This window comes from Genypterus blacodes, unplaced genomic scaffold (assembly GCF_046128005.1).
Source record: "Genypterus blacodes isolate CSIRO-AG114 ecotype Tasmania unplaced genomic scaffold, CSIRO-AGI_Gbla_v1 ptg000027l_1, whole genome shotgun sequence".
In the NCBI taxonomy this organism is placed as follows: Eukaryota; Metazoa; Chordata; class Actinopteri; order Ophidiiformes; family Ophidiidae; genus Genypterus; species Genypterus blacodes.
The window spans coordinates 2,741,116-2,768,798 of record NW_027466840.1 but is presented as its reverse complement, the minus strand read 5'-3'; the positions used below and the strand labels follow the sequence as shown (position 1 = coordinate 2,768,798).

Genomic DNA, 27,683 nt, shown 5'->3' with positions numbered 1-27,683 from the left:
ATACTAAACTGGGGTCAGGCTGAAACAGGTCTATTGAAGGTTGATTACCGTTCTATGTACTACCACTGCACACTCAAGCAGCAGCTCTGCTTCCTGTCATGTGCAACAAGTTGAACCGCAATGCTACAAGTCAGAGGCGACACAGCACAGAGAGGCTCAGCAACAGCACTGATCATGTTACAGAGAGAGAGAGGGAGGGGAGAAAGCAGAGAGAGAGAGAGAGAGAGAGAGAGAGAGAGAGAGAGAGAGAGAGAGGGAGAGAGAGAGAGAGTTCTGCTCTCTTGAGAGAAAAGAAGCTCAATACTTAGAAACCACTGCCGTCAGACAGAGAGCCACTAAAATATTGTTTATGCTACAATTATTCATTACATCTGACACTTTCTCCTCTCAGCTATCAACCTGGCCAGAGAACACTCAGTCACTGGGTACAAGACATGGCTCTCGTCATGCCTTTGAGGAACTAAAACCCATGATGATGATGATGATGTTAGCAAGGGTGTATTTCCAGATGTCTGCCCCATTAAAGTTCATCTGAGGGTTCGTAAGACAACCAGATGGATTCTATCATGTTCACAAGGAAGCACATAAGTTCTACACAATGGGTGAGAGCATAGCATACAGTACAACACAAGCAATGACATACACACTCCACTGTCCTAAACCTGACCCCACTAAGTGCACCAGTGTGTGTGTACTGGCAACACAGGCGCTCAGTGACTCACTCCAGGGAAGACAATTAACTTAAATAGCCCCATTTGTCCTTGTATTGCGCCTCACTCACTTCGACAAGAGCAAGACCATGAGAACACAACTTAACAGCAGACCTTTATCATTACTATGCCATTATTAGCTCTTAACTTGGAGTGGCAGTGTGGCTGAATTGGAGTTCACAAGTCAAAGACGCATTAGTGCTACAGACACAAACTTGATAGGTGCTTCTCAAAAGGACTTCCTGAGAACTTCCGGGGGACAAGAATCAAAACACAACAGCTAAGGGGAATCCAAATGAAGACACTTGGTCCAAGGTTTGCCTCGCCGAGAACATGGTTTCTTGAGATGTGAGGGAATTGGCACAAGTAGAGATGAATGAAATCTAAGGACAAGCAGTCAAGAAACAGATGTAAGACAAAGAAGAGAATAGAAAGGGAGAAACAGTGACACAAACCCAACAAGGCAATCGAGAGCACGTGCACAGGAAGTAGGGTTGAGACATGCCTGAGGGAATCCCCATGTGAGAGGAACAGTGGGGCCATGACATCTCCACAAAACAGGGCTTGTTCTCAGTTACCAAGGAAACAACTCCTCCAAAATGTGAGTGACCACAATCTTCTACTTAAAAACAAATACACACAATAAACCCTGGCAGACGAGTACATTCTTAGCATCACATTTCTAGAAAATGACCATCATAAGACTGAATGCCAGAATCCCTGGGGAATAAGAAGAGTTGGTCTCTGCTCTAAACAGCGTGTGATGGCTGTTGTAGCTACAGTTTGTCAAATGATGAGAAATGGATGTTTCCAGATGGATTTTAAGAACAAGATGTCACAACATCACGGGATAGTATCTCTCACACAGCAGTATTGTGTTTAGTCTCAGGATGATACTTAACACTATTAATCTCAAACCACTGTGCCTAATATCCCCATTATAACACCCAAAAGCATGCAAAATCTGAAAAGGGGAAATTCTCGACATTTTGCACGAACTACCCTCCTTTCTTTGCAACAATGTGACCATTTCCAGCACATAAAAGCAGGCCGGAGTGCTCCAAGGCAGAGCAGGAGAAGCTACGCTGCAGCGGTCCAACTGCTGGCACTGCTCCTTCCACGCCAGCACACAAAAGGAAACCGCAGAAACCGAACAACCCATGTGTTCTTTGTGGACAACGTCAGAGCAGATTCTCTACCGCTGGCACTTCACACACCCGAGCTCAGGCACGGAGACGAATTGCCGATATACCGTATAATTTAGAATAATAAACGTAGCCTTTTGCCAAGAAAAACAATTGTTTCACAGACAGACATAGGGAGTTGAACATCTGGAATAACGGGGATTAATGAAAACTATGGGTGGTTTGATTTCAACAGACTCTGGGGAGTGTGTATAAAAACTATACCATACAAATGCTGCTCCTCCTGAGTGGGGAGAGATGGAGGTTACCGGTAGTAAGCAGGCCAATGAGCTACAATGACCGCAGACAGTTCAGAAGCTCTTACTACTCCGCTCTACTCACCACCAGCTCCGCCGTGCTCTTCACAGCCTCGCAGACGCTGAGCCTCACTTCCGCGGCCGTCCCGGGTTTGCTCAGCCGTTTCGTGAATTTCCGCACCTCAGACATCTTGTGCTTGTCGTTAAAATCCACTCTGTATGTTCCACAATCAGCGCGAGCATGCCGCGGCCTCACACAGCGGCTCCGGTAGGACCTGTGAGTCCGATGCGTTTGGGGAGGGAGGGAGGTGACGCAGCCAGCGGCTTCACGGTGGCAGCGAGGAGGAGGAGGAGGAGGAAGCTGAGACTGCTGCTGATGAGAGCGGCGGCAAAGAGAGGCTTCAACCGGGTGAGAGGCTTCATTCTGACACGCTAACGTTTTCCCTTAGCGAACGGGAGTAACAAAGATCGTTTATGCGTACAAATACACTGATATGGGCTTTAACCTGAATTTATCACACTTCAATGGTCTGGAAATGTCAAACATATAGCTTAAAAATAATAGTCAATGAAAACAGCACATTTAAATATCTATTTGGACCATAAATCGCACAAATTTAAGATAAAGGGTATTCATGAAACACATGCACGTTTACTGCCCCCTTGTGGATGAAGCTGCAACCTTCAGGTAAATAACTCAATGGTGTTGTACTTTCTGATCTACTAGATTCAAATTTAGGGAAGTTTTGTATCTTTAATTTTAGCAAAACTGATTAGCTCATGTTTATAGTAAACAAGTCAAATATAAAGAAAAGGTATCATACTGAGTAGCAGCATAGAAGTGATCAGTGAGTGATTCATTTGCACGTGTGTATTGGAAGTAAAGTCCAAGGAGACATTAGATTTGACATGTTTTGAGGAGGTTTTAGCGTTGACACATGCTGGTTTAATGGTGAGAAGAAACATTACACCAGATGTGGGAATGCAAGGACCATATATTGACCAGAAATGACAATTTATTTATAACTGACAGTTAAAGCTATGAGATGTAATCCAAGTTCAGAGTTATGGTATCTATTATTAGGAGTTGATGGTATAAGTCCAAACACTTTCTGTAGACAAGTGTACAAAAGCATACAAGTCAGAGTAACGGCAGATGATGGAAGTGTGTGTGTTGGCGAGTGGCTTTTCACTTGTGGGTGAATTCCTTCAAAGCCCAGCTCTTCATCTCAATCTCCTGCCGTAGTCTGCAGTACTCCTCAGCAAGGGCCTCAAACTCTTTGCCTAAGATCTCAAAAGAGGCCAGTTTGAACTCCACAGACTGCTTCTCTACCTGACAGGCCTTCAGCTCAGACTCCAGCTTGTCCCTGTGTGCAACAGAATAGTAGCGCAAGAGTGTGAAAGGTGGACTGCTCATGTTAGATTTGTACAACAATCAACCACCATGAAATTCAATAACATCTTTTCTGAGGAATTAGGAATACATTTCACATTCCCTCAGCATTGACATGGAAAAACACCATTCAGAATGAACAGCAGAGGTCAGTAGTTATACTACAAAATTCTAATCCGTGTGTGACATAGTTACGTAGTGTAATTACTTGGCGTGGAGGTTTGATAGTTTGATAGAAAGATCTGAAAGCCACTTGCCTTATTTTCCTATGAGCAGATATTGAGTCAGCCGTGTATGTGTCTAACTGGATTTCCAACATCTCAGTCCTTTTGGAGGAAAAAAGAAGAAGACAGATTTGAGAAACAAAAGTGGCATTACATGGCATGTATTCCACATTTTGTACCTTCATATGTGAATGTGATTGGTCAGGACCTAACACCATACAAAACATGTTTTCTTAAGGGTACTAAGCGTTCACAACAATACTTTACGAGTGCGTGTGTTTACAAAGCAACTCAGTTAGTTTTGCTATTTGAATTTATTCCAGATGAAAAAGTCCAGCACTTAATGCACAACATGTTACCTGGGTTCATTAAGGTGAAGCACTGAAAAGTCCTTACCTGATCTTCTGCAGGACTAATTCACATTTGCCCTCAAAGTAGTCCAACTTTTTCTTGTCCAAGTCTGTCTGGATCCTCAGTCTGTGGTCTAAAATGAGAGACTGGAGAAGCTGTATAGACTTCGTCAGCTCCTGGACAGAAACAAAAAGCAACTCTGTTAGAAGAGGGAGAACGAACGAATAAAGCGCAAAACAGAGAATCTGATCAGTTTTATTCTCACGAATAAGTAGAGTTGAGTCTGTTTCTGCAGGAGAACTTTGTTTTCCCGACAAGCTTCTTTCAGATTGTCTGCTCTTTTCTTCGCACTGTCCAGCTGGCCGGACAGGTAAGACAACTTGCTGCTCTTCAGGTTCTCACTATCGTTCTCTATATGGAGATACAGAACAATAAAATGAGAGCTCTGAAAGTAAAGAAGGTGGGAGTAACTTGTGTTTAGCTGCTGTACCCCATTCAGGTTGATAGTAGGACAGGAGGCTGAAACACTTTTTCTTCAGATGTTTCTCCAGCTCTCTGGGTACGTTCTGTTTCATTCTCTGCACATTCTGTAAAGATAAAGAATTGTCAGAGCACACGTGTCCAAAATACAATCACCACCCTCCACATCCGTCTAGTTTTCACTTGTGTATTCATTTTTAAGAGCATTTGGCTCACTTCGGAAACAGATTTTGAGTAAGATACAGTTTTTCATGACTGACCCTCTCTAAAGGCATGAGCTCCATCACATCTTGGTTGTTCAGGCCCAGTAGAGAGGGCTGGTCTTGGCTGGTAGTGCTACTGGGATCCAGCTGTCTGACACACTGAGCCACCAGCAGACACTTTTCCATAGTCTCATAGAGCTACGGACACACAGTGCAGGAAGACAAACAAATGTCAACAAATCTGAAACGGAACAGTCGACTGAAGGGTAAGGATGAGTGTGTGTGTGTGTGTGTGTGTGTGTGTGTTCAGTACCATATTCTTCTCAGGGGGAACAGTGGTATGATGTTTCCTAACACAGTGGTCTTGAATCATCTCCTGCAGCCCTTTGTGGAGGCTCTCTGATCGCAGCCACTGGCGTCTCTGGCTCTGTACCTTCTGCTCAGCCTAAAGAAATGACAACACATCGTTGCCATTGACAATCTGATTAGTAAACAAGCGTAATCCGTCATATCCACGTTGTTGCAATACTTTATGCTGGCCGATAGGGGTTGACCAAGGACCTTGTGGTGTTAGTGTCATGGTTCTTGCCGTTACCTTCTCCAGCTCTGTTTTCAGCGGAACAGTGAGCCCAGTGCGGTTCACATGTTGTGCCAGTGTGACCAGGAGCTTTGAAAAAAGAGGGTTCTCTTTCAGATCCTCCTCGGCCAGGTCACACAACGGGAAAGAGGCAAGAACTGCGTGGAGGAAGAGGGGAAATTCATGCTGCCACAGTCGCGTTTAATTGGCAAAGAATAACTAAATTAATAGAAACTATGGAAGCGTGTTAAGCTACAACGCTGCTTTTCGTCACATGTAATCATCCAAGACAACAATTTATTATCACTCGTAAAAACTAGTGGGTTCTAGCTAACGTACCTTGTTGACGCAAGTCGTCTCCCTTCCCAAGCGACGATACATTTACAGATTCCGGAACGTCGGACATTATTATCTGACTATCGGTTATTATCTGAGTAGTTTGCAGATACTAGATTATAGAAATGGTCCTGAAGTATGAAACACAGAAGCCATGTATCGTATTAGTTGTCGAGTATTTCACTTCCTTATCCAAGTTGCGCGCGTCTGTATCAAGCCTTCTGATTGGTTAAGGAAAACACGTGACAACAGCAGCGCAGCATGAAGGAGGGGACATGAATGGGCTCCATAAGAACGCGTCGCTACCTGATTTGGACCAGAACATTAGGCTTCCACATCCGGTTTGAACCACGCAATTGCAGACATTCAGCGTGGCAGTATGCGTCTTTAGCTTTAAGGTCTACCTTTCATATACGTTCTTTATTAAGTTCATAAGTTGCATAAAACTATGTCTCCCTTAATAAAGTCGAAAAGTGGATAATTATATGGAAATTTGCGCGCTGTGAATCAGATGCCGCCGCATATTGAAACTGTAAAAGCCAGGATGTGGACGTCACTAGACAACTTGTATGGGGATATCGATAATAAATAATAAACTGTAATTACACTTGTGGAACGTGGTCCAATTTTCTCATATGCGTCCCAAATAATGCTTACTTGGCCATTCTTGTGTTGGTAAAATTCAATTATAATATGGATTCTCTGTACATATGCTTGAAGTATTCTATACTATCCAACCGAGTTTAAATCATTCACAGTAGAATTCATTTCAAAATATAGACAAATTCACATCTGTCACCTTATCATCGAGCATGTGACCAATTCAAATTGAGAATGCATCTCACATAAAAGATTCATATGACACTATACATCTATAACAATTACAGAAATGTCCTGCGTAGGTTTTACCGTTCCAGATAACACACAACAAATGCAGTTGCTAAACGTACACATAAACAAAGCTGAAAGGAAGGTAAAATGAAGGTAAACAGTTGTTGTGGCATTCATTGCTGTAGTTATGGTGTCACATCATCAGATTGTCATTCCAAGACCAGAATTGAGAGCCTGAATACTAACACATTGCTACTTTGGGTGTAAGATTTCAATTTAAATGGCCGAATGCTTGGGGCTGTGTTTTCTTACTGTTTAGTTTGGCACCACACTTCATCAAACCTGGTTTCAGCCTCTGGGCTCCACTATCGTCCTCACTGCAGTAAGGGGAAAAAACAATAGCAAGCAACACATTTCCTTGATCATGGAATATGAACTTTTACCCTCTGGCAAAAAAATTATAAATATCATACAACTTATCAACCCCAAGTTAAAGTCCTATATTTATTATACGCCCAAGTATAATTCTTGCGTAACATGACCTGATTGAGTGGCAGCACATCTAGTCGTACCTGAGAATATCCATTCTAACCTGTCGATCCTCCAGTAGAGAGCAGCGTCACTCCTGAGTCTCCAGGGTGATTGTAGCTCTGGTCCAACTTATTCAGAAAGAAAGGGTTGGACTTAAGGGTTAAGGTAAGATAAGGACAGGCTCGCTGTGTGACCAGGCAACCTAACAATCTAAACACACACACACAAACAGGGCCCAAGTGGCAGGCACTGTGATTGCTCAAATGATCTGCAATATGTTTTTATTTTGTCAAAAATAACATTTGCGTTAATATGTTGAAGTTTCTCTGACATGTGCTGAAATGTAGGATCCTCCCTCCATGTCTCTGACAGATGGTTTTCAAAGATAGGATCGCATTCATGCTGCATATTCCACCCTGTGGTCTTGTCTGGTACTACTAATGTCCCCCTCCAATGTGATGTAAGAATATTATGGTGCCACCAAAAGTTTAAATCTAGAGAGGGCCATTTTTGACCTGAGACCAAAACGGTACCAAGTCAATTCTATTCTATTCATATAGCGACTTTAACGAGTTTCATATGGTTCCACTAATGCCAATTACATGTTCCAGTCTCTGTAATAGCATGTGATGGTCAATTATACCAAATGCATCACTAAGACCTCACAGGACAAACACAGAGAGGGAAGTCTATGGTGGGCTCTACATCCAGACTGAAAAACTTCAAATAAACTGTCGTCAAGTAGCAAGACACAACTGGCAGTTGCTTTCTCGTGTACCTTTGAGAGAAAGGGAAGATTATATATAGGTCTGTAGCTGACTAAAATGCGTGGCTCAAGTCAGTCTAACCTGTAATCCATCTTGTAGTATAAACATTTACTATCATAATTTTAAAACACAGAATCGGCCTAAATACCCACACAAAATCTGTATGTGGAGCTTTGAGAATGGACATTCCAAAGAACATTTAAACTTACAACAGCCTTTAGACCCAGCAGTAAATGGAAGCGAAGTGGTGACGCTACAAGGCACAACGATTGTGGATACTTTCTCGTAGGGGGGTTTCTACAGGATTGGTTTAATATAATATAATCATTTAGCACACCCTTTGCCAGCCTCTTTGTTATTTGAAGTTCCACTGTAGTCGAATTATTTTGTGATTATTATACAATCTTGAGTATTTCTGCAGTGTCTGGCATTGTCCCGTGACCTCTAACCTGTCATGCATACCCCTCACAGCTGTTTCCTGGCAGCGGTGCCTGTCCATATGAGGGCTTCATGTCACTGCATCTCGGGGGATTTGTAACACGCTCTTACTTAACTTAACTCACTTCTTCATTCATAATGCCTTAACAATTTTCGGTTACTTGTTTTGGTCAATCTAAGGATAACAATGTCTAACACAACAATAAAAGTAATTGAATCAAACTTTATAATTAGGAAAGCAAGTTATTTCTTAGCACTGCTATTGTACTTTGGTTCCTCCCCACTTTTCTTCTTGCGATGCTTTATTGGTCAGGTATATTTTCCATTACTGGCAATAAACATTTTCCTCGCCAAAAGTCTTTTGATAGGATTGCTGCTCATATTGCGCCAACTTTTTTTCTCTTTATGTACTGCATATTAATGTTTTAAAATATGTCGTTTTATTTACAAGATAAAGTGAGAGGGACTTATTTTCAGTTACACAACTGGACAGTTTTCCAATCTTCATCTTCACAATCATACAATCACAATACTAGTCTATATGAATTGTAATAATGATTATAATTTGGCAAAAGGGTAACAACTTTCTGTTCATGTGTTTGTTTTCATTGTTTATTTTGCTTATTTGTGTTTTATACACTTAGGACAAGACGAATAGGACGAGAAGATGAGTTGTAACTTCAGCATGGTCCATAACATTACTAGAGCGCAGTTTACACAATGGCTGGTGGTCCATACTCATCAATGAGTGGGCAAAATTAGATATGGGAGCCAGTCAATTTGAGTAACAATATAATTGACACAGAGTAAAACCAATAGATAGTGTAAAGATAGCACTCTTAATGTTTGATTGGTCACACTTGTGGATCAACCCTTATTTGTTAAACCAATCAATGGGCGCTATTGTTGATTGTCGAAGTCATTGTCGAATCATAAGCCAGTTATTAGTAGTGGGCGGATCTTTTCTATTGAGGGCGGGGTCTTTCAGGTCATTCAGTCCCACTCTGATTCACTCTATCGGCGTGTGTTTGAGGGAACGGGTAGTTGGAGTAAGGAGTCGCCGGGTGGTTTTGCATTATAAACGCTTTTTTGGAGAGAACCGCCGCTGCATACTGCGCGACAGACACAAGCAACGACCCCCGGTGACGACTCGTTAGGAATTATTCAACGCGACGACTGCGCACACACGCATTACCAAGAAACGCAGCCAAGCTACCCAATGCTAGCCAGCTAGCATCCTTGCAAACTGACGGAATCAAGGTGTTGATAGCTAGCCTCCCTGCTAATTACCCATCAACTAACCTCCTGTCCTAGCATCGTTCGCCGTAATTCCTCGCGCGCGCCGGGCTCGCCTTTCTTCCGCCCCTGCACCAAATCCCGCATTCAGACAAAAACAGACCCGGAGCTTCATCACTGGGCTGCTGGACACAAGCGTCTGCGTTGTATTAGTGAGCACCATCACACCCATCTCCCCAACCCCTTCACCTCTGCCCCTCTCCCTCCACCCGAAACACTGGAAATCCACAAGCGGCCGGAGAGCGGCGAAGGGCCGGCGAAGCTGGGGGTGGTAACGTTACCCGAGTCGCAGGGACCCGTTCCGGCGCCAGACTCGCACAGCCGTGGGGATCTACCGACGATGGACGGGCTGGCCGTGGAAGTTCGCGGCTCGAATGGGGCCTTCTACAAGGTAACCTGGCCGAACAGAACTGTCGTAGTTTAGGTCCCAGTTAAAAGTTTCTTTCTTGGAGGACTGTGCGGGTATGTTCTAACCAACACAACCCCAGCTAGCTATTATTGAACTAACGTTAGCTTAGGTCAAGTCCTGACAAATAGAAATGGGTTTGCGTTCTATTGGGTTTGGCCATTGTGGGCTGGGTAGCTAGCTCCAGCTAGCTTTAAGCTAGGTACACTTGCCATCACCATGTATGGCCTATATGTGATCGTGTTTAAAGTCACTGTGATCACGACGCTTCATTTCTGCTTCACAACATTCACCATACGCATTGCATTGTTATGGAGACGTAACCCGTTAAAACAAAGGTTTCCAGCTGTTGTCCAGTTCATGCATGGCTTATGAAATGCAACATCCAAACCTCGCATACTTCATAAGCAAGCAAGCATTATACAAGCCATCTTTCGGCTTTGTTAGGTTTCATAGGGTGACTTCTTGTAATTTTAAAGAAGCTCTTAATTGCTTTCTCTTTCAATTCTTCCTCATCTTCAGTAGAAACTCGTTGTAGATTAACACCATCACACACATGGCATGCAGTCATTATTGTTTCTGTCAGATATTCTTCTAAAATGTTTGCTGCAATGTGTTTTTTTTCGTCCATCAGCCAGGTCCACATATTTTGTTTTTAATCAATGTTTTAGCCACAGGAAGTGTTTTCTATGCTTTTATTTTTTAAATAAGGGCAAACTTTTTTCTATTCTCCTCCTGATCTTTGTGTCTCCTCTGTTGTTGGGTTTGCAGCAGGCCAACTGACTCCCTGTTTGTGACCACATGGTGCTTTAGAGAGGAGCCTATATTTACTCTCCTCATGCTGCCTCACCTGTCGTTCTGTTTTACAGCGTGACAGTTGGGCTCTGGCTTGAACCAACACTTTCCACTCATCTCTCTCTTACGTCCCATTATCCCCCAACTCCCCATTTTGTCGACGGGATAGATACTTGTAGTGTCAGTGACATTCTAAAGGCCATGTTCTCAATATGAATCTTTAAACGATTGTTCCTGATTGTGACGACTGTCATTTTGGCAAAAGGGTTTTCGCCTGATCTTGTTTTCAAATACAGTATTTTTACCTATTGAGTCGGTGGGGTATTTTGTCTATAACGATGAATAAAGATCATATTTATGATCCTGCCTGGGCGATACAGCACCTGTCAGGAAAATGGCACTTAGGCCTGTTTATAGACCCATGCCTTTTCCCACAGCAAGCACATACCAGACAAGCTGATAAAAGCTCAAATTAGGTTTCAAGCTGCTTCTGTATTCCATTAATTGTGTATGAAAGGCTAGAGTAGTTTCAACTCCTCCAGCTGGATCTCAGTCGAAGAAAAATTGTCTTTATGCCAATCCCATTGCAAGTGTCCAGATTGAACATGTTGGAGCATATTTCTTTGTTTCATACGCGAGGGAAGTGATACGGCCAGAGTGGTGCCCACCTAGTTACTTCACTCCTAACGCTCCTGGAGATGCCATGGGCCTACATGTGGCTAGTGGCCCAAGGATGATGTTATGTAATTATGAGTCTTTGACCCCCTTGCTGCCGCCAACTTCACACTCGCCATGTCATGCCAGCATGAGGGCTTCCCTGCCCTTTGACCTGGTAGTATTGGGCGGAAGTACACCTAAACTTGACATAACACACCTGCAGCTGTCTTCCTCATACGGCCTCCATACACACACACACACACACACACACACACACACACACACACACACACACACACACACACACACACACACACACACACACTGCAAGCCTTCGTACTAGGGTTGACGCTGGCCAACCTCATTGCCCCATATAAGGTAGTGCCACACTGTGTGCCATGTCACACCCTCATCACTTTCCTCCTTGTAATTGCTCAGTGTTGGGGGTGTGGGCTGAGGATCATGGCACGCCGTGATAGAGACGTGGACGGTTGTGATTGACGTGGAATCGCTTGAAGTCATCTCTCTTTTTATAAAACTTGTTGTCTGGGCTATCACATGAACGGTCCCTGTCCGTAAAGCTTCGGAGCTGTGCGAGTGCTTCCTGTATGGCCGTTCACATTCTCACATGTACGTGCCTTGTGTAAAACCTTCGGCTTTCAGTTTATAAATTCTCAAAGGCCAAGCTCATACATTTTAATTCTGTCTGTGTTTAAGTAAGAGAGGTTTCCAGACTGTCTGTGCTGTCAGGAGGAGTCTGTGTTCCTCATCACACAAACCAGCACAGGATTCACAGCCAGAGAAATGTGACAGCGATGTGACGTCTTGGCTTCTAAAAAGCCCTGGATGCTCCTTTTCAGCTGTAGTCACAGTTTTGGTGTTTTGGTGTGGAATGGCCCACACACCAGCTGTCTGTGCTGTTTACACGCCAAATCAAATGTACACACCCTCACCCCATATCCCCCCAGTATTTGGTGTCTTCTGCATTCATTTGAGTAACGTTCTTCCTCTCTGTTTTCTTTTAGGGTTATATCAAAGACGTCCACGACGACTCACTCACAATTGTGTTTGAAAATAAGTAAGTCTGTCGACCTGTATACCGACTGAACGATAACTGCAAGGGTGGCGAAGTTTAAAGTGTAGTAATTGAGAGTTGTGGCGACTGCTCTGTGCCGCTCCTGTCCTTGCCGCTCAAACTTGTCCACTTTCAGCACCTGTGCCTGGCAGGCAGCTGTCCGCACATGTCTTCCAACAGTTTATTTTTTTCATGTCCCGGTCTAATGCCTCCTCCTCCCCCCCCCCCCTCCCCCCCCCCATCCATTCTGATAGCATGTTTTCCTTTACTCCCAACCCCACCCTCCCTTTCCACCACCCCCACTCGCCCACCCCTCACATCCATGACCCCTCTTTATAAATCTACTTGGCTCAGACTGTGGAGCTGGGTGTCCCTAAATATAGTCCCCTAAGGTATGCAGAGGGTTAGTGGTGGGGGTGGTGGGGGTGGCAGGACAGCGGGCCCTGTCATTTTTGGGATGGCTCCGGCCCCTCGTTCATCTCCTCCTCCTTTTTCTGCGCTCAAGATTGAACATAGCAAGTAGTTGTAATAGCTGTAATAATATCACGGTTCACCTTAGGACGTCACTCACTAAACTTTATAGAATTATTTAACTGCATATGAGACCATATATTTATTTAATGTCAAATGGGATTTTACCATGGACACAGTCGCACTGCGCTCCCTTAGCTAACAATTAAATAAATGTTATTGTCATATTCCTGTGTGAGCTACAACCCCCATGTCATTTCAACCTATTAACACGTTTATGTACGTTAGAGAAATGGAGCTTCAATTGTGTTGTATTAATTGTGTTTTGTCCCTCTCCATCTCACCCCAAGCTGGCAGCCAGAGAGACAACTGCCCTTCAGTGATGTGCGGTTGCCTCCTCCGACCGACTTCAACAAGGAAATTGGCGAGGGAGAGGAGGTGGAGGTAAATCTACCACCATGCATCTCACCTCAGCGTTCACTTCCTAACCTCGTGTCTCAAGGCCTCTGTGCCAGGGAATTCTTTTCAAAGACAATTGTAACACAGACGCGTCGATGATTCATTAGAAACATTCTTAAACTAAATTTCTTTCTGACAATATGACTCTAAATGTTGGTCTGTACCCAAGTTTGTGCAGTTTCATGCTGCAGTTTGGCAGCAGCTCAGAACAGGATACTATGATGATGTTAACGATGTTAATCAAAAATTTTAATCATAAACAGAACGTACAATTCATACACCTTTATGTTTTTTTTAATAACATTCCACTTTGCATATTCATTATCAAGCTCCCTAAGTGAGTCATGTAGTATTATGGACCTTATCTGCTTTACTAATAATTTCAACCTGACATAAGCTGACGTTTGAGACATTTTAATAGACGGTGTTTCTATCACCAAGATGGATTTAAGCAGCAATTATGGATAATCTCTTTAACCATTACTCTTTAATCATTTGCATGTTAGTGAATCACCATCATCTCAGCAATGCACTAGTTGTTGCACTGACCGATGTTGTAGCCTTGTTGAGCATCCGCTATGAACGTGTAGCCGATAGTAGTTTTTGCGTTTTAGAATCATCAGCAGGACCAACTATGAATATGATTCTGATTTATTTTGATACAACTATGATATATGAATATGTATTGTTGCCTTTGGTCGCGTGTTAGCAACAGTTGCGTTTCCCTCTCTCCGTGCAGGTATACTCCAGGGCCAACGAGCAAGAACCATGCGGCTGGTGGCTGGCCCGGGTCAGAATGATGAAAGGAGAGGTGAGACCGGAGGCCCTCAGCCATGTGTTTGTGTGTGTGTGCTTGTGCTTGTTTTCCTCTAAGTGTAGTGTTTCTGTATCCATTCACTGTGCTCATCTACACTGTATCCTTACAAACTCTAATCACATTGCCAGTAAGAGCTGATTGAGCTTTGTGAACAGAACAATGCTGCATATGAAGGCCCCGAGTGCCAGTAATTCACTACTGCGAGTACTTCTTGTTGGTCGGCTGCAGGTTGAAGAGTGGGTCAGTGGGATATGGAAAGGACAGCTTTGCTTGCCTCTGTGCCAGGGGAGTCGCTGCTAGTGAGGCGCTGTTATTTGGAGCAGTCTGATAAGAGTCAACAGGAATGTCGAGCACTGACTGATGGCTTTAATTCTGTCCTTTAAGCTCTGTGCAGTGTTTATCTCACTGACCCGGCCTCTCAAAGTACTCTTCTCCCTTGCTCTCTCTTGTTCGTCTTTTGTCCCCACATCTACTAATATTTTTCACGTTTCTCTGCTTCTTAATCAAAAACTGAAGCTGTGGAATAAATGCTGTGATTAACTTCACAGATGAATGAAGCAGTCCGTCAGGGTTTCACTTGTAATCATTGCACTCCTGACCTTTCAAACTGTCATTCATATTGGGTTTCCTCCGTCCTGTTTTCAGTTCTACGTGATTGAATACGCAGCATGCGACGCCACATACAACGAGATTGTCACAGCGGAGCGCATCAGGCCTCTGAACCCCAACAGCCCTTCATCTCGAAACTCCTTTTACAAGGTCCCCATCTCAATCCCAGAAGACCTTAGGGACATGTGAGTGCTTAACATCTGACCAAATTTGCAGTGAAAATGATTCTAACTGTTATTGGATGTATGTGCTTTTTGTGGCAGCCAAATGATTCTCCTGTGTGTTGCTTTCTTGCGGACAGATGTGCAAACGACAACATTCACAAAGACTTTAGGAAAGCTATCGGAGCCAACTGCATCTTCTACAGTGCCCCGTCACACGAACTCATTGTGCTGGTAAGTATTGTGAATACTTGCATGAGATGAAGCTGTGTATTCTTAGAAGAAGAGATCAACAAATCATTTCAATGCCAAAGGCTGTTGTAGGTTTACAGCTCCCTTCACAGCATCTCCCTTTACTTCCCCGTCTCTCTTCTGTGCAGACTTTTCAGTAAAACAAATGCCATGACATAATTCCCAATTGTTTGCTCCTTTGGGATATATTTTGATCATTTTGACTTCAGCCCAGTTCCTTTTCTCTTTTCCTCTCCTTCCCTTACAGTCTACAAATGAAACCACAGTAAAGCGCGCCACTCTTCTGAGTGACATGCATTTCCGCAGTATCCGCACCAAACTTATGCTCATGTCCCGCAACGAAGAAGCCACCAAACACTTGGAGGTAAACGCGTCCCTTTGAATCGCACGATTCTCATTTCACAGACGTGGCCTAAGCAGGTCTTTGTCAATGCTTATGTTTACTAATTGCATTTCCATTTTCTCTCCCAGACAAGTAAGCAGTTAGCATCAGCGTACCAGGAAGAAGTGAGAGTGAGGGAGGACCTGATGGGCCTCGCCATCGGCTCACACGGCGCCAACATCCAGCAGGCAAGGAAGGTGGCCGGTGTCACTGCTATCGAACTGGAGGAAGAGAGCTGTACCTTCAGGATCTACGGAGAGGTAACATGCACCTGTCTGTTAGGGTTAGGGCTGCCCTGTAATAATATTTAATTAGACAGAAGTTGCTTACATTGAGTAGCTTGTGTGAGAACGTGCTTATAGTTGGTGTGATGTTTGTGTTGCATTACAGACCCCAGAGGCAGTGAGACAGGCCAGAGAGTTCCTCGAGTTTAAAGAAGACTACTTCCAGGTGCCCAGGAACCTTGTGGGTGAGTGAATAACATCAAAGCACCAGCAAGCTCAATTTGTTGGCGTCGACATCAGCTTGATCAGCTCGATTGTTAAGCTATGGAAAATGGAAGTCGCTCTTATCGATTTCGTCTCCGTCACGCAGGCAAAGTCATCGGCAAAAATGGCAAAGTCATCCAGGAGATTGTGGACAAGTCTGGTGTGGTTCGTGTCAGGATCGAGGGCGACAACGACAAAAAACTTCCGCGGGACGAGGTAGCAAGGCAGGCGCCTGTCAGGGACGACACTGCCAGCGGCAAAGAGGTGAATGGACGGGTCAAATGGTCTCCCCCTCCCTCCCCCCCCCTCCCTCCCCACACACACCCCCAAATAAGCCCCTGAACATCAAAGCTACCCACTGCAGCAGGGTGTAGATGTGTGTGTGCCGCTCGCTTTAACACTGTACCATTCTGCTGCTTCTTCTCTTTGCTTTGTCATCTGTCTCTCATGGGTTAGTTTTTCTTGAGTGTGCCCCCTGTGCTATCTAAGATCTATATAATCTATAATTCACCCCTTTTGAATGTTTTATGAGTATTAGTCATTGAAGTCCCCAAAGAAAGGGAGGGCATCTGTATTTACACTTATGAATGTCTATTTGCCCTAAATGTAAGACGCTGAACGCCTAACCTCCCACCCTCTTGTTTTCTCAGGGCATGGTACCCTTTGTGTTTGTGGGGACTAAAGAGAACATCAGCAATGCTCAGGCTCTGTTGGAGTACCACGTGTCCTATCTGCAGGTTAGTCTATCCTCCATTTTTACTACAAGCTGACACCACCCTTTCTCTGCTGCCATCACTCAAATACTTGATTTATAAGACAACGCACTGTTCAAAGCTTTTCTATCTTCATATTAAGTAAATGTCAATGTATTGGTTTCTGTGGTTTATTAATGGACACTTTTTTTTTAGAGAAAATATAATTGTTGAATGTGATTTCCGTGCATGTGTGTGTGAGTGCAGCGTCATTCCATACCAGTCACCTGTCTCCCTCCTGCTCTGCCACCACATGTGGAAAGCTGCTGAGAGCCCCTCATTTTGTCCTTACCTCATGTGCTTTTATAAATAGACCCCTCTCTCTGGGGTGGGGGGTGAAGGGTACGCTGGAGTTTAGATTACCAGCTATCTGGACCCTCAGCATTCAAAAATAACATCAGACCCCCGCCCCGCCTCACTTCCTTTACGCCTCTTTCGCTGCCTCCCACGAGGTTCAGCTGTTGGGCGGAGGCAGCTGTCATGGTCTGGAGTGCGACCTCCTGTTGCAAACCCCCAGACTCTACTGCCTCACCCTTCCATTAAACTACAGAAGGAACTACTGTCTCTGCACTGTTTGCCCTACTGCCTGAAAAAAAGGAATTAAGAATCTTAACACCGATTTATCTGTATCTGAATTTTGGAACAAGGCAGGATTAACGGTGACTAAAATACAACACGGGGGTTATCTGCATAGCAACGGACTAAACTGCTAATTTTACCCACTATAAAGCCATAAACACAACTAGCCACCTAGCCCATCTGTCAGTCCTCTGGCTCCAGGCGACACACTTGCCAATTTCTGTCAAACCAGTCATGTACCAGGGCTGCTTCGGGCTGTTATCTCTAATTGAACACTGAACACTGCCCCTTAGTGGCAAGAGTTATGTGCTCAAGAAAAATGACTTGATTTGTCATACACTTGTCAAATTGTAAAATCTGTTTTGTGATGAGCCAAGTAGTCTACTATTGTTCATGCAAGTTAATGTCTAAAATATGCCATTAGGTTGAGATGTTTCCACTAATCAGAGTTCTTTTATTATCTTAAGTGGCAGTATGCAGTTGGGTAGGGGATGTTTTTGAATCTTACTCCTCTGTGTCTCACACTTTTCCTGTAGGAAGTGGAACAGCTCCGCCTAGAGCGTCTTCAGATTGACGAGCAGCTCCGTCAGATCGGGGTGGGGTACCGCGCTCCTGCTAGCCGGACCGGGGGCCCTGGCGTTGAACGGGAGAAAGGCTACTTGACAGACGATAGCAGCAACTCCCTCCACACCTCTCGCACCTATGGGGGCCGTGGCAGAGGACGCAGGACTTCAAACAGCCAGTACTCTGGATATGGTGAGAGTGAGGAGAAATCCCCGACTCATTATTTGAACCATTGTAATACTTTATTTTATTAATGACTCTGACTATGATCACAGTAAATTAGAACACACACAGTATTTCTTGTATCACTCACTACTACTACTGTATCTATTACTTACTGCTTCTTTGATGACTTGTCTCCCTTCTCTAGGCACAAACTCTGAACTCTCCAACGCCTCAGAGTCAGAAGATGTTAATGAGCGAGACCAGCGGCCTCGTGGCGTCGGCGGCGAGGAGAGGGGCTCCCGCCGCGGAGGCCGGGGCCGAGGCGCCAACACAGGACGAGGCCGGGGAGGACCAGCATCCAAACCTTCCAACTCCATCAGCTCAGGTACCTCAATGCGGGGATTAAAAACTGAATTGGTGATTTAGATCTGGGTACGCTGTGACATGTGACCTTTACTCTACACGGTTTTCTAGGAAAGATATCACTGTAGCAGGATGTGGATGAGTTTGGTGAGATGTATTTGCGTGACTAAAGTTTGTGTGGTCTCCGCAGTGCTGAAGGACCCAGACAGTAACCCATACTCTCTGCTGGACGGTGAGGGTGAGCTGGCCGATGGCGACAACAGCGAAGGCACGGGAGGAGGAGAGCGCCGCAGACGTTCCAGACGTCGCCGCAACGACCAGGAACCCAGCGTGATGGATGCTGCTGGAGAGTCTGACAGCCAGGCTGCCCCAAGCGAGAATGGACTAGGTTAGGACGTCCACACACATGCCATTCTGTCTCTGTAGCCTCATTCATCTCTGTTGCTAATGATATTCTTTTCGGTGAATGTAGAAATTCTGGACTATAATAAAACGTCTATCCATACATTAGTTCATACGCTATATATTATAATATATTGGGGGTAATTGTTCTCGATTTTGTTGTCCCTTTTCATCTTCATAATATATTTCTATAAATAAGGGAAAAGGGAATAAAGCTTGGTTTTATACACACAGAACTGAATTATAGAGCTCGGCACCAAGTGTTGCTTGGTACTCACATTGTCCCCCAAAATATAATTTAATGTTGTCGTGTTAAATCGTGGGATTGTAGTGATTTTCTGATTTTGTTTGTATTTTTTGGACAAATGAATATGAAGTAACCCTCTTAGTAGAGCTCCATCCCCATGTTGAAGATCAGTCCTGAACACTGTGTTGTCGTCTCATGGTCACTTTCCAACCTGTAAACACATTTTCTCTTCTTATCAGATGAGGAAGCCCGTCCTCAACGCCGTAACCGAAGCCGCCGCCGCCGTAACCGTGGCAACCGACCAGAGGGAGGTTCCGCCAGCCGTGACAGACAGCCTGGTGAGAGTGGTGAGTGACCGTGTTTCACTATATGTCCCAATATTAGGCAGCATGATTGTGGTGGATGTGTGATTGCTCTGTGAAATGTGAGAAATGTACTTTCTTCGCTAACAAATCTCAATGTTTGCAGTGACTGTTGCAGACTACATATCCCGCGCTGAGTCCCAAAGCAGACAGAACTTACCCCAGAAGGAAAACCATGCCGGGCCTGAGCCCAAGGTACGGCGCCTAACATACATACAGTTTGATATCAACCTTCCTTTCAATGACAGATATCGGATGACATCACAGTTGCCGCCTTTTCTACCCGCAGGAGAATGGGACCAGTGCCAAAAAGGACGAGCGAACGCCCTCCAAGCGTTCCCCCAGCAATGGCGTGGCCTCAGGCAGCGAGACCCTGACCCTGGTCAACGGTGTCTCGTAAAGAAACTGCCTTGTCCCTCGCGAACCCAAGTCTAGAGCAAGACTCCATGGCAAACTCTGTCCCTGCTTGCATTAACTTAAACCTTAACCAGATGAGTGAAAAGTACCTGACAAAATACCTGAATTCATACTACGAGAGTGAAAAAGTACAAAAAAACGACAAACGCATCTACTTAAAAACACACGTTAATGGTGTATGCTATCCTATCTATCAGTACTTAGTGCTTATTTAAAAAAAAAAACACAACTAGCTTGCCAAAACAGAGCTGGTGGATATGACTTGATTTTTAAAGAAATACTGAAACACGAGAAACAGGACGAGACTTTTTTTTTTGTTTTTGAAACGTTTGTCTTTATTTGTCTTTTTTGTTGATTTTGTTCATTGTTTATCACTGGTTTGGACTTGGCGGTTGCTCTCTCAACCAAAACAGACGCGTCTCTTAACAGTGTTAAAGTAAAGAGAGGAGGGATGGTGGCGTGAGCCGTGGGGCGTGGCATACGAGCAGCGAGTACGAGTAGCTTCTGTGATGCAAAGTTCACACCATGAACCTGGGAATGGTGACGGAAAGACAAATTGGAATATGGATAGACATTGTGCCTTGAATTTGAAAAAAATAAAAACTTGAGTTTTTTCCATTAAGTTTGTTTTTGTTTCGCAACAGGAAGAAATGAGGGACAGGTGAAATTCTAGGTTTTTCTGTTTCGTACCAAGGAGAGAACAGATGTGTGATGGAGGGATGAGTAAAAATGAGTGAAGAGAGGAACACAGGGAGTGACTGACCAGAAAGCGTGCGGAAAAATACGTCCGGTGTCAAAAAAAAGAAATTGAAGGCACCGGACCTCTTTCGGAGTAGATGGGCGGCATCGGGGTCAGTGTGTGCATGTATGTATGTGCGTGAGCGAGTGCAAGAGTGTGTGTGTATTTGTGTGCACAGTTGAGATATTTGGCAACCACAAAATTGAACTGGGAGGCGGTAACAAAACGTAACATAGCCTGCGTGGGTCACAAAGTGAGGCGTCTCTGTTGGTCAGCAGGCCTGAGAGCTGACCATTCGCTTGCATCTCAACCCGTTGGTGGTCTTTAGAGGGTCCAGGGTGGAACCCATACAGCCTTGTAAACAGGACCAGCTGAGACCAGACAGATGGTAGACTTGAACTATTGATTTAGACTTAGAGATCTATACTGTGCCTCTTTTCTCTGTGTTGGAGGGGGCAGCAGTGCTTGCTTCCAGCCACATCAGTGTCTTGATAAACCACTGCAGCACGCAGCTCCAGATGCACATGAGGGGGAAGTAAACCTCTGGACGGGTGCTGTTAGCGGGGTGGGCCTGGGGACTGCAGACTGTGGGAGTGGCACGGCTTCAGACGAAATGAGAGCACACGGCACACAGGCCCACACTTACAGGTACACACACAAGACGTACACACGGAGCGAAAAAAATGCCAACGGTGGGCAGCTGCAAGTCGGCTGCAGGAGGTGGGGGAAGCGCGGTCGCCCGGGTGGCACGAGGTAGACGACCGCAACAGAATTGAAAAGCGAGCGAGGTGGCTGTCTTGTACCTGGCAGTTTGGGTTGACAAACGGAGTAAGAGAGGGACTCGACCCTCAGTGGCTCTCTGCTCATAATGTTACTGTTGTCTTGGTTACCTCTCTCAAGGTTTTTTTTTGTTATTTCCACATCATAGAAAAATATTAAATAAAAAATGGAAGTGAAATCAACCTCTTCTCTGGAGATGAACTTTGATTTTTCTGTCTTGTGAGTTTGCAGTCTATTTTTCTAACTTGCATGTTAACGTGTAGTTGGTGGTGCCTGTCCTGTGCATGAGGAAGGGTGTTATTAATCTGACTTACAAAGCCATTGTATCATTCACTAGAATCGCTGCTAATGTACACAATGAATGTCCAACTTAGAAACTCCTACCTTGAGAGGACTTTGACTTGACTTTTAACATTTCCCCTGCTCATCTGCCCAGGATGTCCCACTTTCCCGCGGTGGACACGAGTCGGGAACGGGGCCCATTCTAACGCTCACCAGTATCGGTCACACAAGTGTTCAATTACAACATGGTGCATGACAAGCAAGCGTCCACATGACCAAAGGTTTTGAGGCAGATGAATGGAGAGTGATTGAATGGAGATGACCCAGATGCTGCTGTTGTACATTTTCTCCTCACATGTATGTTGTGTTTTTAGGCAGAGGGTGAAAGCACTTGAGTATTTGTACCTCGGTTCAGTTGCATGTGTGTGAGTGGCCATTGAAGCCCTACCTGGTATGTTTGCTTTCACCTTTATACCTCATTGTGTGAGTATTGTATTCCCCTATGTATCCCTCATGTGGTGTTGAAAGACGCTCACTGCTCTGTGTGTGTGTGTGCGTGCGCGTGTGTGCGGTGTGCGCGTGTTGATGTGAGTTGTACAGTCAACTCCTCACTGTCAGATTTTGTCTCTGGTTTTCTCACTCATGTTCTGATGGCAATAAAGGACTTTTCATTGTTTGGTATACATTTTTCTATACAGTTCTTTTTGATAAGTAAAAGAAATGTTTTTTTTTCTTTTATTAAACTACAGTTACATAAACATTTGAGGTTGTCGGCAGTATGTATTATACTGGGGTTCACATAAAAGGCCTCTTATTACCAAGGGAAGCATCACCTGAATCCCCTTGTGATTCCCACAGTGCTCCTCTTTTCTGTCATTAGTGCAGCTGGACATTGCCTGTTATGAATTGAGGAATTTTTGTGGCAAAGAACAAATTAGAATATAGGTCTTGGAGCTGTCTTGTACCCCCACATGGACCAGTTACTGATCAACGCAGGAGTACAACACACCTTCTGTTGTGGTTTTCTAATGAGATGTCCTGATTAAAGTGCAGTTTTTAGGCTGTATTAGCACTGTATTTCGTTCAATCAGACAATAGTATATAATGCTTGAGTTGTTCAGGTACCAGATATCGCTTTTAACATTCGTAACATCCTCCTTTATTAAATGTACAAATACATTTCATCACTCTTGTCTAGGTGATTGTGGTTGTAGAAGCTTCTCTGTGATTGCTGCTTTCAGCCTGTGTCTCCCTCTATTGGACGCTACTGTCAGGAGTCAGATCCTCAGTTGACTGTGGCATTCAAAATCTGTGTTAAATCATCTGCTCACTAAACAGTATTCTGTTTAAAAAAAGATCAACGTCAAGTTTATTCGTATAGCCCAGTAACATGTGTCATAGGCCCACATTAACAGTTCTTGACCCAGCCCAAAGCTCTCAAAAGAAGATGAGGGCAAACACCCTAAAAGAATCCTGAACATTTAAGGGGGAGAAATCTCAGGAGAGGCAATTCAAAGGGAGATTCCCTCTCCTTGAACAGCCAGAGCAGCAATAGCAGCTGTAGATGTGGAAAGTAAATTTAAAGTAAACTTTAAAGAGACCGAAGAGATGATAGACCCACATTCAGTAAATGTAAGCATAGTTTCAGAAACAACAAATAGGTGTTTCATTAATACTGGCAGTTAAGGAAAGCTGAAAAAGGCAACAAAAGGATTGAAATCGAGCTTCAGCTACTGACCCAGATCTGCAGATATCATTTTTCAGTCCACAATAGGCAGCACTTTTGTTAATCCACTCCCAACAGACCAACATCTTTCAGACATGACTATGGTTTTCATTCCTGTGTCTTATCTGCCTGTGTCCTGAAAATGTTGCCAGACAACTTGAGAACTACTTGGCTGCTATGGGTGTGGCATATGAAACCTCAGTTCCTCCCAGAATCCTGCCAGTCAGCGGTAGCTTTCCAGACACCAAGCAGAGACTGAGGTGGATGCACGTCTCTAATAAATGCAAATAAATTACTTTTTGATTGGCATCCATGTGAATTTGGTTTTTATCTTTCAGTCAAAGACTTCTAGAGAAATCTAGAAATCATCCTACAAACTCAAAGGTATGTTGTTTTGGAGGTGTGTTATTGTAAGTAGCCCTGGTAGTGTTATTCTCGGGTCATGTGTGTTATATTTTCAGACTTTGTTTTCATCATTTGACTGTATTCAGTGAGCTTGAATTGACTTAATTGTTGCGTCTCTACATTATTTAGGTGTTATTCTAAACTTTCTATAATCGTTGTGTTGTGTGTTTTGAATATCACCTTTCTTTTCAGCTTATTAGAGCATGAATATAAGTCTCTGGTGTACAGGAAAGTAATCATAAAGCATATTTCGTAAGAGCTCCAAGCATGGTTCTTGTCACTGAATATTATTTCAGCTTTGTTTGTTGCTAAGCCACTGTGGCTTTGGGGAGGAGTGTCCATTTTAAGACCTGTGTTTTGTTGACTATGTCCCAGGTGCCATGGACCAGTTGCTCCCAACAACAAGCTGTGAAAGTCTGGCACCAACATTTAGTGCCACAATACATACAGTAAAATTATATTTCATACTGTACCACAGCTTCTGGTAGTTAGGGAAAGAGATACTCTGCCTTAAATATGACGAAATGTGATGTAGAATGTGTCATATCGGCAGGAGACAATGTTTATAGTTGACATTGTTGTGAATTCACAGAGATGGCGGTCCACCCTATCTCAGCGCACATAGTGACAGCTCAGCCTGCTATTCTGACATCCCCACTTAACCTGAAGATTGACATGTGGACCAGTGGCATCTTCAACTGCTGTGATGATATGGGCACATGTGAGGAAAGGGCCCAGCAAATCGGAGCATGTATGTTTGGGTAATAGTGCTGTTTTAAGGTGAAGACACGTTTGTTTCCACAGGTTGCTTTGGTTTCTGGTGCCCATGCTGCCAGGCCTGTCAGCTCAGTTCAGACTTTGGGGAGTGCATGTGTATGCCTATGGTGGACATGGTGAGTTGCGGAATGGTCCCTGCTTATGCTTTGGCCCTAAGGAGCAGCATGAGAGAGAGATACCACTTACAGGTATGAGCTCAAACATTCATTTATATTGCACAATGTGTTCCATTCTCCCATTTTGAAATTGCAAAAACAGACTGAGCTCTGTCCGAGAGCTGAAGCCAAAGCTATAGTTCAACTTCCAACGTAATAACACTCCAAAGCACCCATGCAGGTGGACCAAGGAGGTGCTGGAATGACCCAGTCGGAGCCCACACTTCAATCCCATTACACGCCTGTAGAATAAGCTACAGAGTTCACAGGTAGATGGATCTTGAACAGTTTTGCAAAGGGCAGTAAGGCAGACCTGGAAACCCCATGTGTTGCTTTAGGGGTGTGTGTCCTTTCCCACTCTAGGTGATTAAAATCTACAACATTTTCAAAGTGTAAAAAGTACCTCTTAAATGCTTTACTTCTAGATACAGGGTAACACTCAAGGGTTTCCAATCCCTCCAATGTGATCTCTAAGGCTGTCTCCTTCTCTCCTCATCAACAGGGCTCCATATTTGATGACTGCTGCATTGTCACTTTTTGTGGTTCTTGTGCCTGGTGTCAGATGGCCCGCGAGCTTAAACGTCGTAAAGGCCTACTCCTTCACAACACAACCACCACCATGGAAGTCACCATGAACCCAATGCCACATGCGCCAACTTACATTGCCAATCCCATGCAACCTATACCTGCTGGGATCTACCCACCTCAGCCTCAGTAACATACCTAAATGTGAGAGAATGGCTTATTCTCCGTGCTGAAGGTTGACTGCAGAAATATATGAAGTGATTAATAGTGTGGAAATCAAATGAAATACATTTAGTACATAGAGAAAATATATTTGTCAGGTTGGGAATGTAGGGCAACCACCTTGACTCAAACTCCATTCTTCCTCCCTTGACACAAACACATCATGCAAACAAACAAACCCGTTGGTCATTTGCAAAGTGCTTTGCATGGGCGAGCCTGACACACAGATACCCAGCCTGTTGTTTACCGCCCAGTATCGTGCGCCAGCTGTGTGTGTGGGTGTGTAGTCGCCAATATTTGCCTTCTCCTTGGTGTGTGTGTGTCTTGTCATGTAGCTAACAGATGTTAGTGGCTATACACAAGTGATAAAATGAAATTATTTTTGTGAAGATTATTTTCCTGCCTATGGAGGAATGATATGGTCCCGCTCAACGTATCTCCAAGACATAAGAGCTGTCTCTGGGGCTCTGTGTAAAAACACACTTGTCAGACTATACAAAGTAAAGGAAATTTACTTGTTACCCATCCTTGTTCATTTATGGAGACCAATCTATGTATTTGTACCTCTTGATGTCATCACAGGAAATGTCACAGATAGATTTGAGAACATAAATGACAGTTCCAACACACAGCACATTTGCTGTTGGCATTTCCACCTTTTGAATTTTGTTGTGCCAGTTAGGTAATAGTTCATATTTTAAAATTTGTTTTGCCAGTCCTCTTGGGCTCCAACATCACCGTAAATGGAAGGACAATGCATTTTCCAGTGTCAGAACCAGCTCATAAACATTTACATTTTGAATGAGATTCCAATAATTGTTTCATATTTAGGAACCATTAATTTTAAATTAAGCTCTGATTTCCTATTGATGTCCTATTCAAAATCATACTTCATGTGACTTTATCATATTCTCTCCAGAAATCATAAACTAAAACAACAGTTGACATATGATCCATAAAATCTAAATAATAATAAAACCAAATTGTATGTAATCACAGATAAAATGCTTTTCATTAGTGATTACTTTTTTGGCAATTTTTTTCGATACCGATACCGATTACTTTGGGTGATTTTTTTTTACCCCAAAAAAACACATAACAAATACTGGCAATGTAACAACTTAAATGTGTATTTTTCACAACATATGATTCACATATCCATCGTGCCTTAAACAACACTGCAACACATTCTCGATGCATTGCCGTGGCTCAGACTGTTTGACATTCAACACCGTCTAAAAATTGATTAGAACACAAAACAACTTGCCGAGCAAACTTCAATGACCAATGTTGCTTATAAGTACAGAGACGTTCCATTTTCTTGGCTGCGCTGTCAGTGTTCTATGAATACACAAACCTCAGCAGCCACTATCCCTCGCTCGTTAAAATAGCACTGCAATGTGACACCACAGCACCTTTCGTCGATGCATTATTAAAAATCCACACGATGGTGGATGGTATCGTGTTGCAAGGATGCGTTTTGAATAAGTCTCACTGAGGACCAAGAGGTACAGGAACAATACAGATATTTTGGGACATACAGTTCTCATTCTAGAATGTTCCATTATGCTCAACTGGAATTTCTGGGAAAACAGCCTAGTAACTTGCAAAACATGACTGTTATATTCTACATTAGAGTGGCCATGTGTTCTCTTGGGATAGGGGAGTGAGATACACAACGGCATTGCCCCATTATTGGGAAATTGTGCTGACTGAACTCTTCTTCTATGAGTGGTGACAAGGAGAGAAAACAGGAATGTAGGGGAAAAACTGGAAATGCTTCATGTTTATGCAAGTGTGTCTTGTTAACAGATTGAAACAATCCAAATGAATTTTTGGTGTAATTTGACATGTTGTTATAGTGTAAGGTGTCTTTGATTTCCGTGTAAACTTTACCTTTATGGATGTATGACATTATTATGGTTCACACATTCGCACTTATCTCCAAATAATAAATATGCGGGCTTTTAGTTCATAAATCATTGAATATACATAAACACGTCTTGACAAACGATTTCTATTTAGTTTCCATTGTTGTTATTAATATGTAAACATTGATTAAAGTCACCAT

General features: G+C 43.7%; 4 protein-coding genes across 10 annotated transcripts in view; 2 read left to right on the top strand and 2 right to left on the bottom strand.

Annotated features, from left to right (window-relative positions):
- The window catches only part of dock11 (dedicator of cytokinesis 11), a 36,280-nt gene extending 33,775 nt beyond the window's left edge, over positions 1 to 2,505 (bottom strand). For all 3 annotated transcript variants that reach the window (XM_076143714.1, XM_076143716.1, XM_076143717.1), the window contains exon 1: positions 2,237 to 2,505. In XM_076143714.1, coding sequence (XP_075999829.1) covers positions 2,237 to 2,341 — 105 coding nt within the window. In that variant the 5' untranslated portion in view covers positions 2,342 to 2,505. The remainder of the gene's footprint in view (positions 1 to 2,236) is intronic.
- A 560-nt stretch (positions 2,506 to 3,065) lies between these two features.
- On the bottom strand, positions 3,066 to 7,167 carry haus4 (HAUS augmin-like complex, subunit 4). Of its 2 annotated transcripts, XM_076143814.1 has the most exons (10): positions 7,119 to 7,167; positions 6,859 to 6,923; positions 5,398 to 5,537; positions 5,116 to 5,247; positions 4,860 to 5,000; positions 4,610 to 4,706; positions 4,385 to 4,530; positions 4,165 to 4,295; positions 3,802 to 3,870; positions 3,066 to 3,518 (listed from the first exon to the last, which is right to left on the bottom strand). In XM_076143814.1, the coding sequence occupies exons 1-10, from the start codon at positions 7,130 to 7,132 to the stop codon at positions 3,341 to 3,343; spliced, it is 1,113 nt and encodes a 370-aa protein (XP_075999929.1). In that variant the 5' UTR covers positions 7,133 to 7,167; the 3' UTR covers positions 3,066 to 3,340. The 2 variants fall into 2 exon arrangements, with proteins under 2 accessions (XP_075999929.1, XP_075999930.1); XM_076143815.1 differs by lacking the exons at positions 6,859 to 6,923; positions 7,119 to 7,167 and adding an exon at positions 5,719 to 5,948 and having other exon boundaries at positions 3,067 to 3,518.
- Positions 7,168 to 9,290: 2,123 nt separating this feature from the next.
- fxr2 (FMR1 autosomal homolog 2) lies at positions 9,291 to 21,259 on the top strand. The gene is made up of 17 exons (XM_076143807.1): positions 9,291 to 9,969; positions 12,462 to 12,514; positions 13,333 to 13,426; positions 14,181 to 14,252; positions 14,904 to 15,052; positions 15,169 to 15,262; positions 15,528 to 15,644; positions 15,752 to 15,922; positions 16,053 to 16,131; positions 16,257 to 16,414; positions 16,801 to 16,887; positions 18,018 to 18,237; positions 18,416 to 18,595; positions 18,764 to 18,961; positions 19,462 to 19,569; positions 19,691 to 19,779; positions 19,874 to 21,259. The coding sequence occupies exons 1-17, from the start codon at positions 9,919 to 9,921 to the stop codon at positions 19,982 to 19,984; spliced, it is 2,031 nt and encodes a 676-aa protein (XP_075999922.1). The 5' UTR covers positions 9,291 to 9,918; the 3' UTR covers positions 19,985 to 21,259.
- Positions 21,260 to 23,695: 2,436 nt separating this feature from the next.
- Positions 23,696 to 26,557, top strand: ponzr6 (plac8 onzin related protein 6). 4 transcript variants are annotated; one of them, XM_076143745.1, is made up of 6 exons: positions 23,714 to 23,788; positions 23,867 to 23,912; positions 24,309 to 24,382; positions 24,526 to 24,654; positions 24,738 to 24,898; positions 25,368 to 26,557. In XM_076143745.1, exons 4-6 carry the CDS (start codon positions 24,528 to 24,530, stop codon positions 25,581 to 25,583), a joined length of 504 nt encoding a protein of 167 aa, XP_075999860.1. In that variant the 5' UTR covers positions 23,714 to 23,788; positions 23,867 to 23,912; positions 24,309 to 24,382; positions 24,526 to 24,527; the 3' UTR covers positions 25,584 to 26,557. The 4 variants fall into 4 exon arrangements, with proteins under 4 accessions (XP_075999857.1, XP_075999860.1, XP_075999859.1 ...); XM_076143742.1 differs by lacking the exon at positions 24,309 to 24,382 and having other exon boundaries at positions 23,696 to 23,788; XM_076143744.1 differs by having other exon boundaries at positions 23,737 to 23,912.
- Positions 26,558 to 27,683: the final 1,126 nt, after the last annotated feature.

Bases quoted from the DNA above. Each gene is read 5' to 3' on its own strand.
- haus4 (XM_076143814.1), bottom strand. The intron at 5,538-6,858 runs GTAAGAAAACAC...TCCTCCACGCAG, and splicing joins GTGTGGTGCCAAACTAAACA to TTCTTGCCTCTTTCCCGTTG. The intron at 4,296-4,384 runs GTGAGAATAAAA...GTTTCTGTCCAG, and splicing joins AGACTCAACTCTACTTATTC to GAGCTGACGAAGTCTATACA.
- ponzr6 (XM_076143742.1), top strand. From the start codon at position 24,528: ATGGCGGTCCACCCTATCTCAGCGCACATAGTGACAGCTCAGCCTGCT. The intron at 24,655-24,737 runs GTGAGGAAAGGG...TTGTTTCCACAG, and splicing joins CTGTGATGATATGGGCACAT to GTTGCTTTGGTTTCTGGTGC. The intron at 24,899-25,367 runs GTATGAGCTCAA...CCTCATCAACAG, and splicing joins GAGAGAGATACCACTTACAG to GGCTCCATATTTGATGACTG.
- fxr2 (XM_076143807.1), top strand. From the start codon at position 9,919: ATGGACGGGCTGGCCGTGGAAGTTCGCGGCTCGAATGGGGCCTTCTAC. The intron at 9,970-12,461 runs GTAACCTGGCCG...GTTTTCTTTTAG, and splicing joins CGAATGGGGCCTTCTACAAG to GGTTATATCAAAGACGTCCA. The intron at 15,645-15,751 runs GTAAACGCGTCC...TTTCTCTCCCAG, and splicing joins AAGCCACCAAACACTTGGAG to ACAAGTAAGCAGTTAGCATC.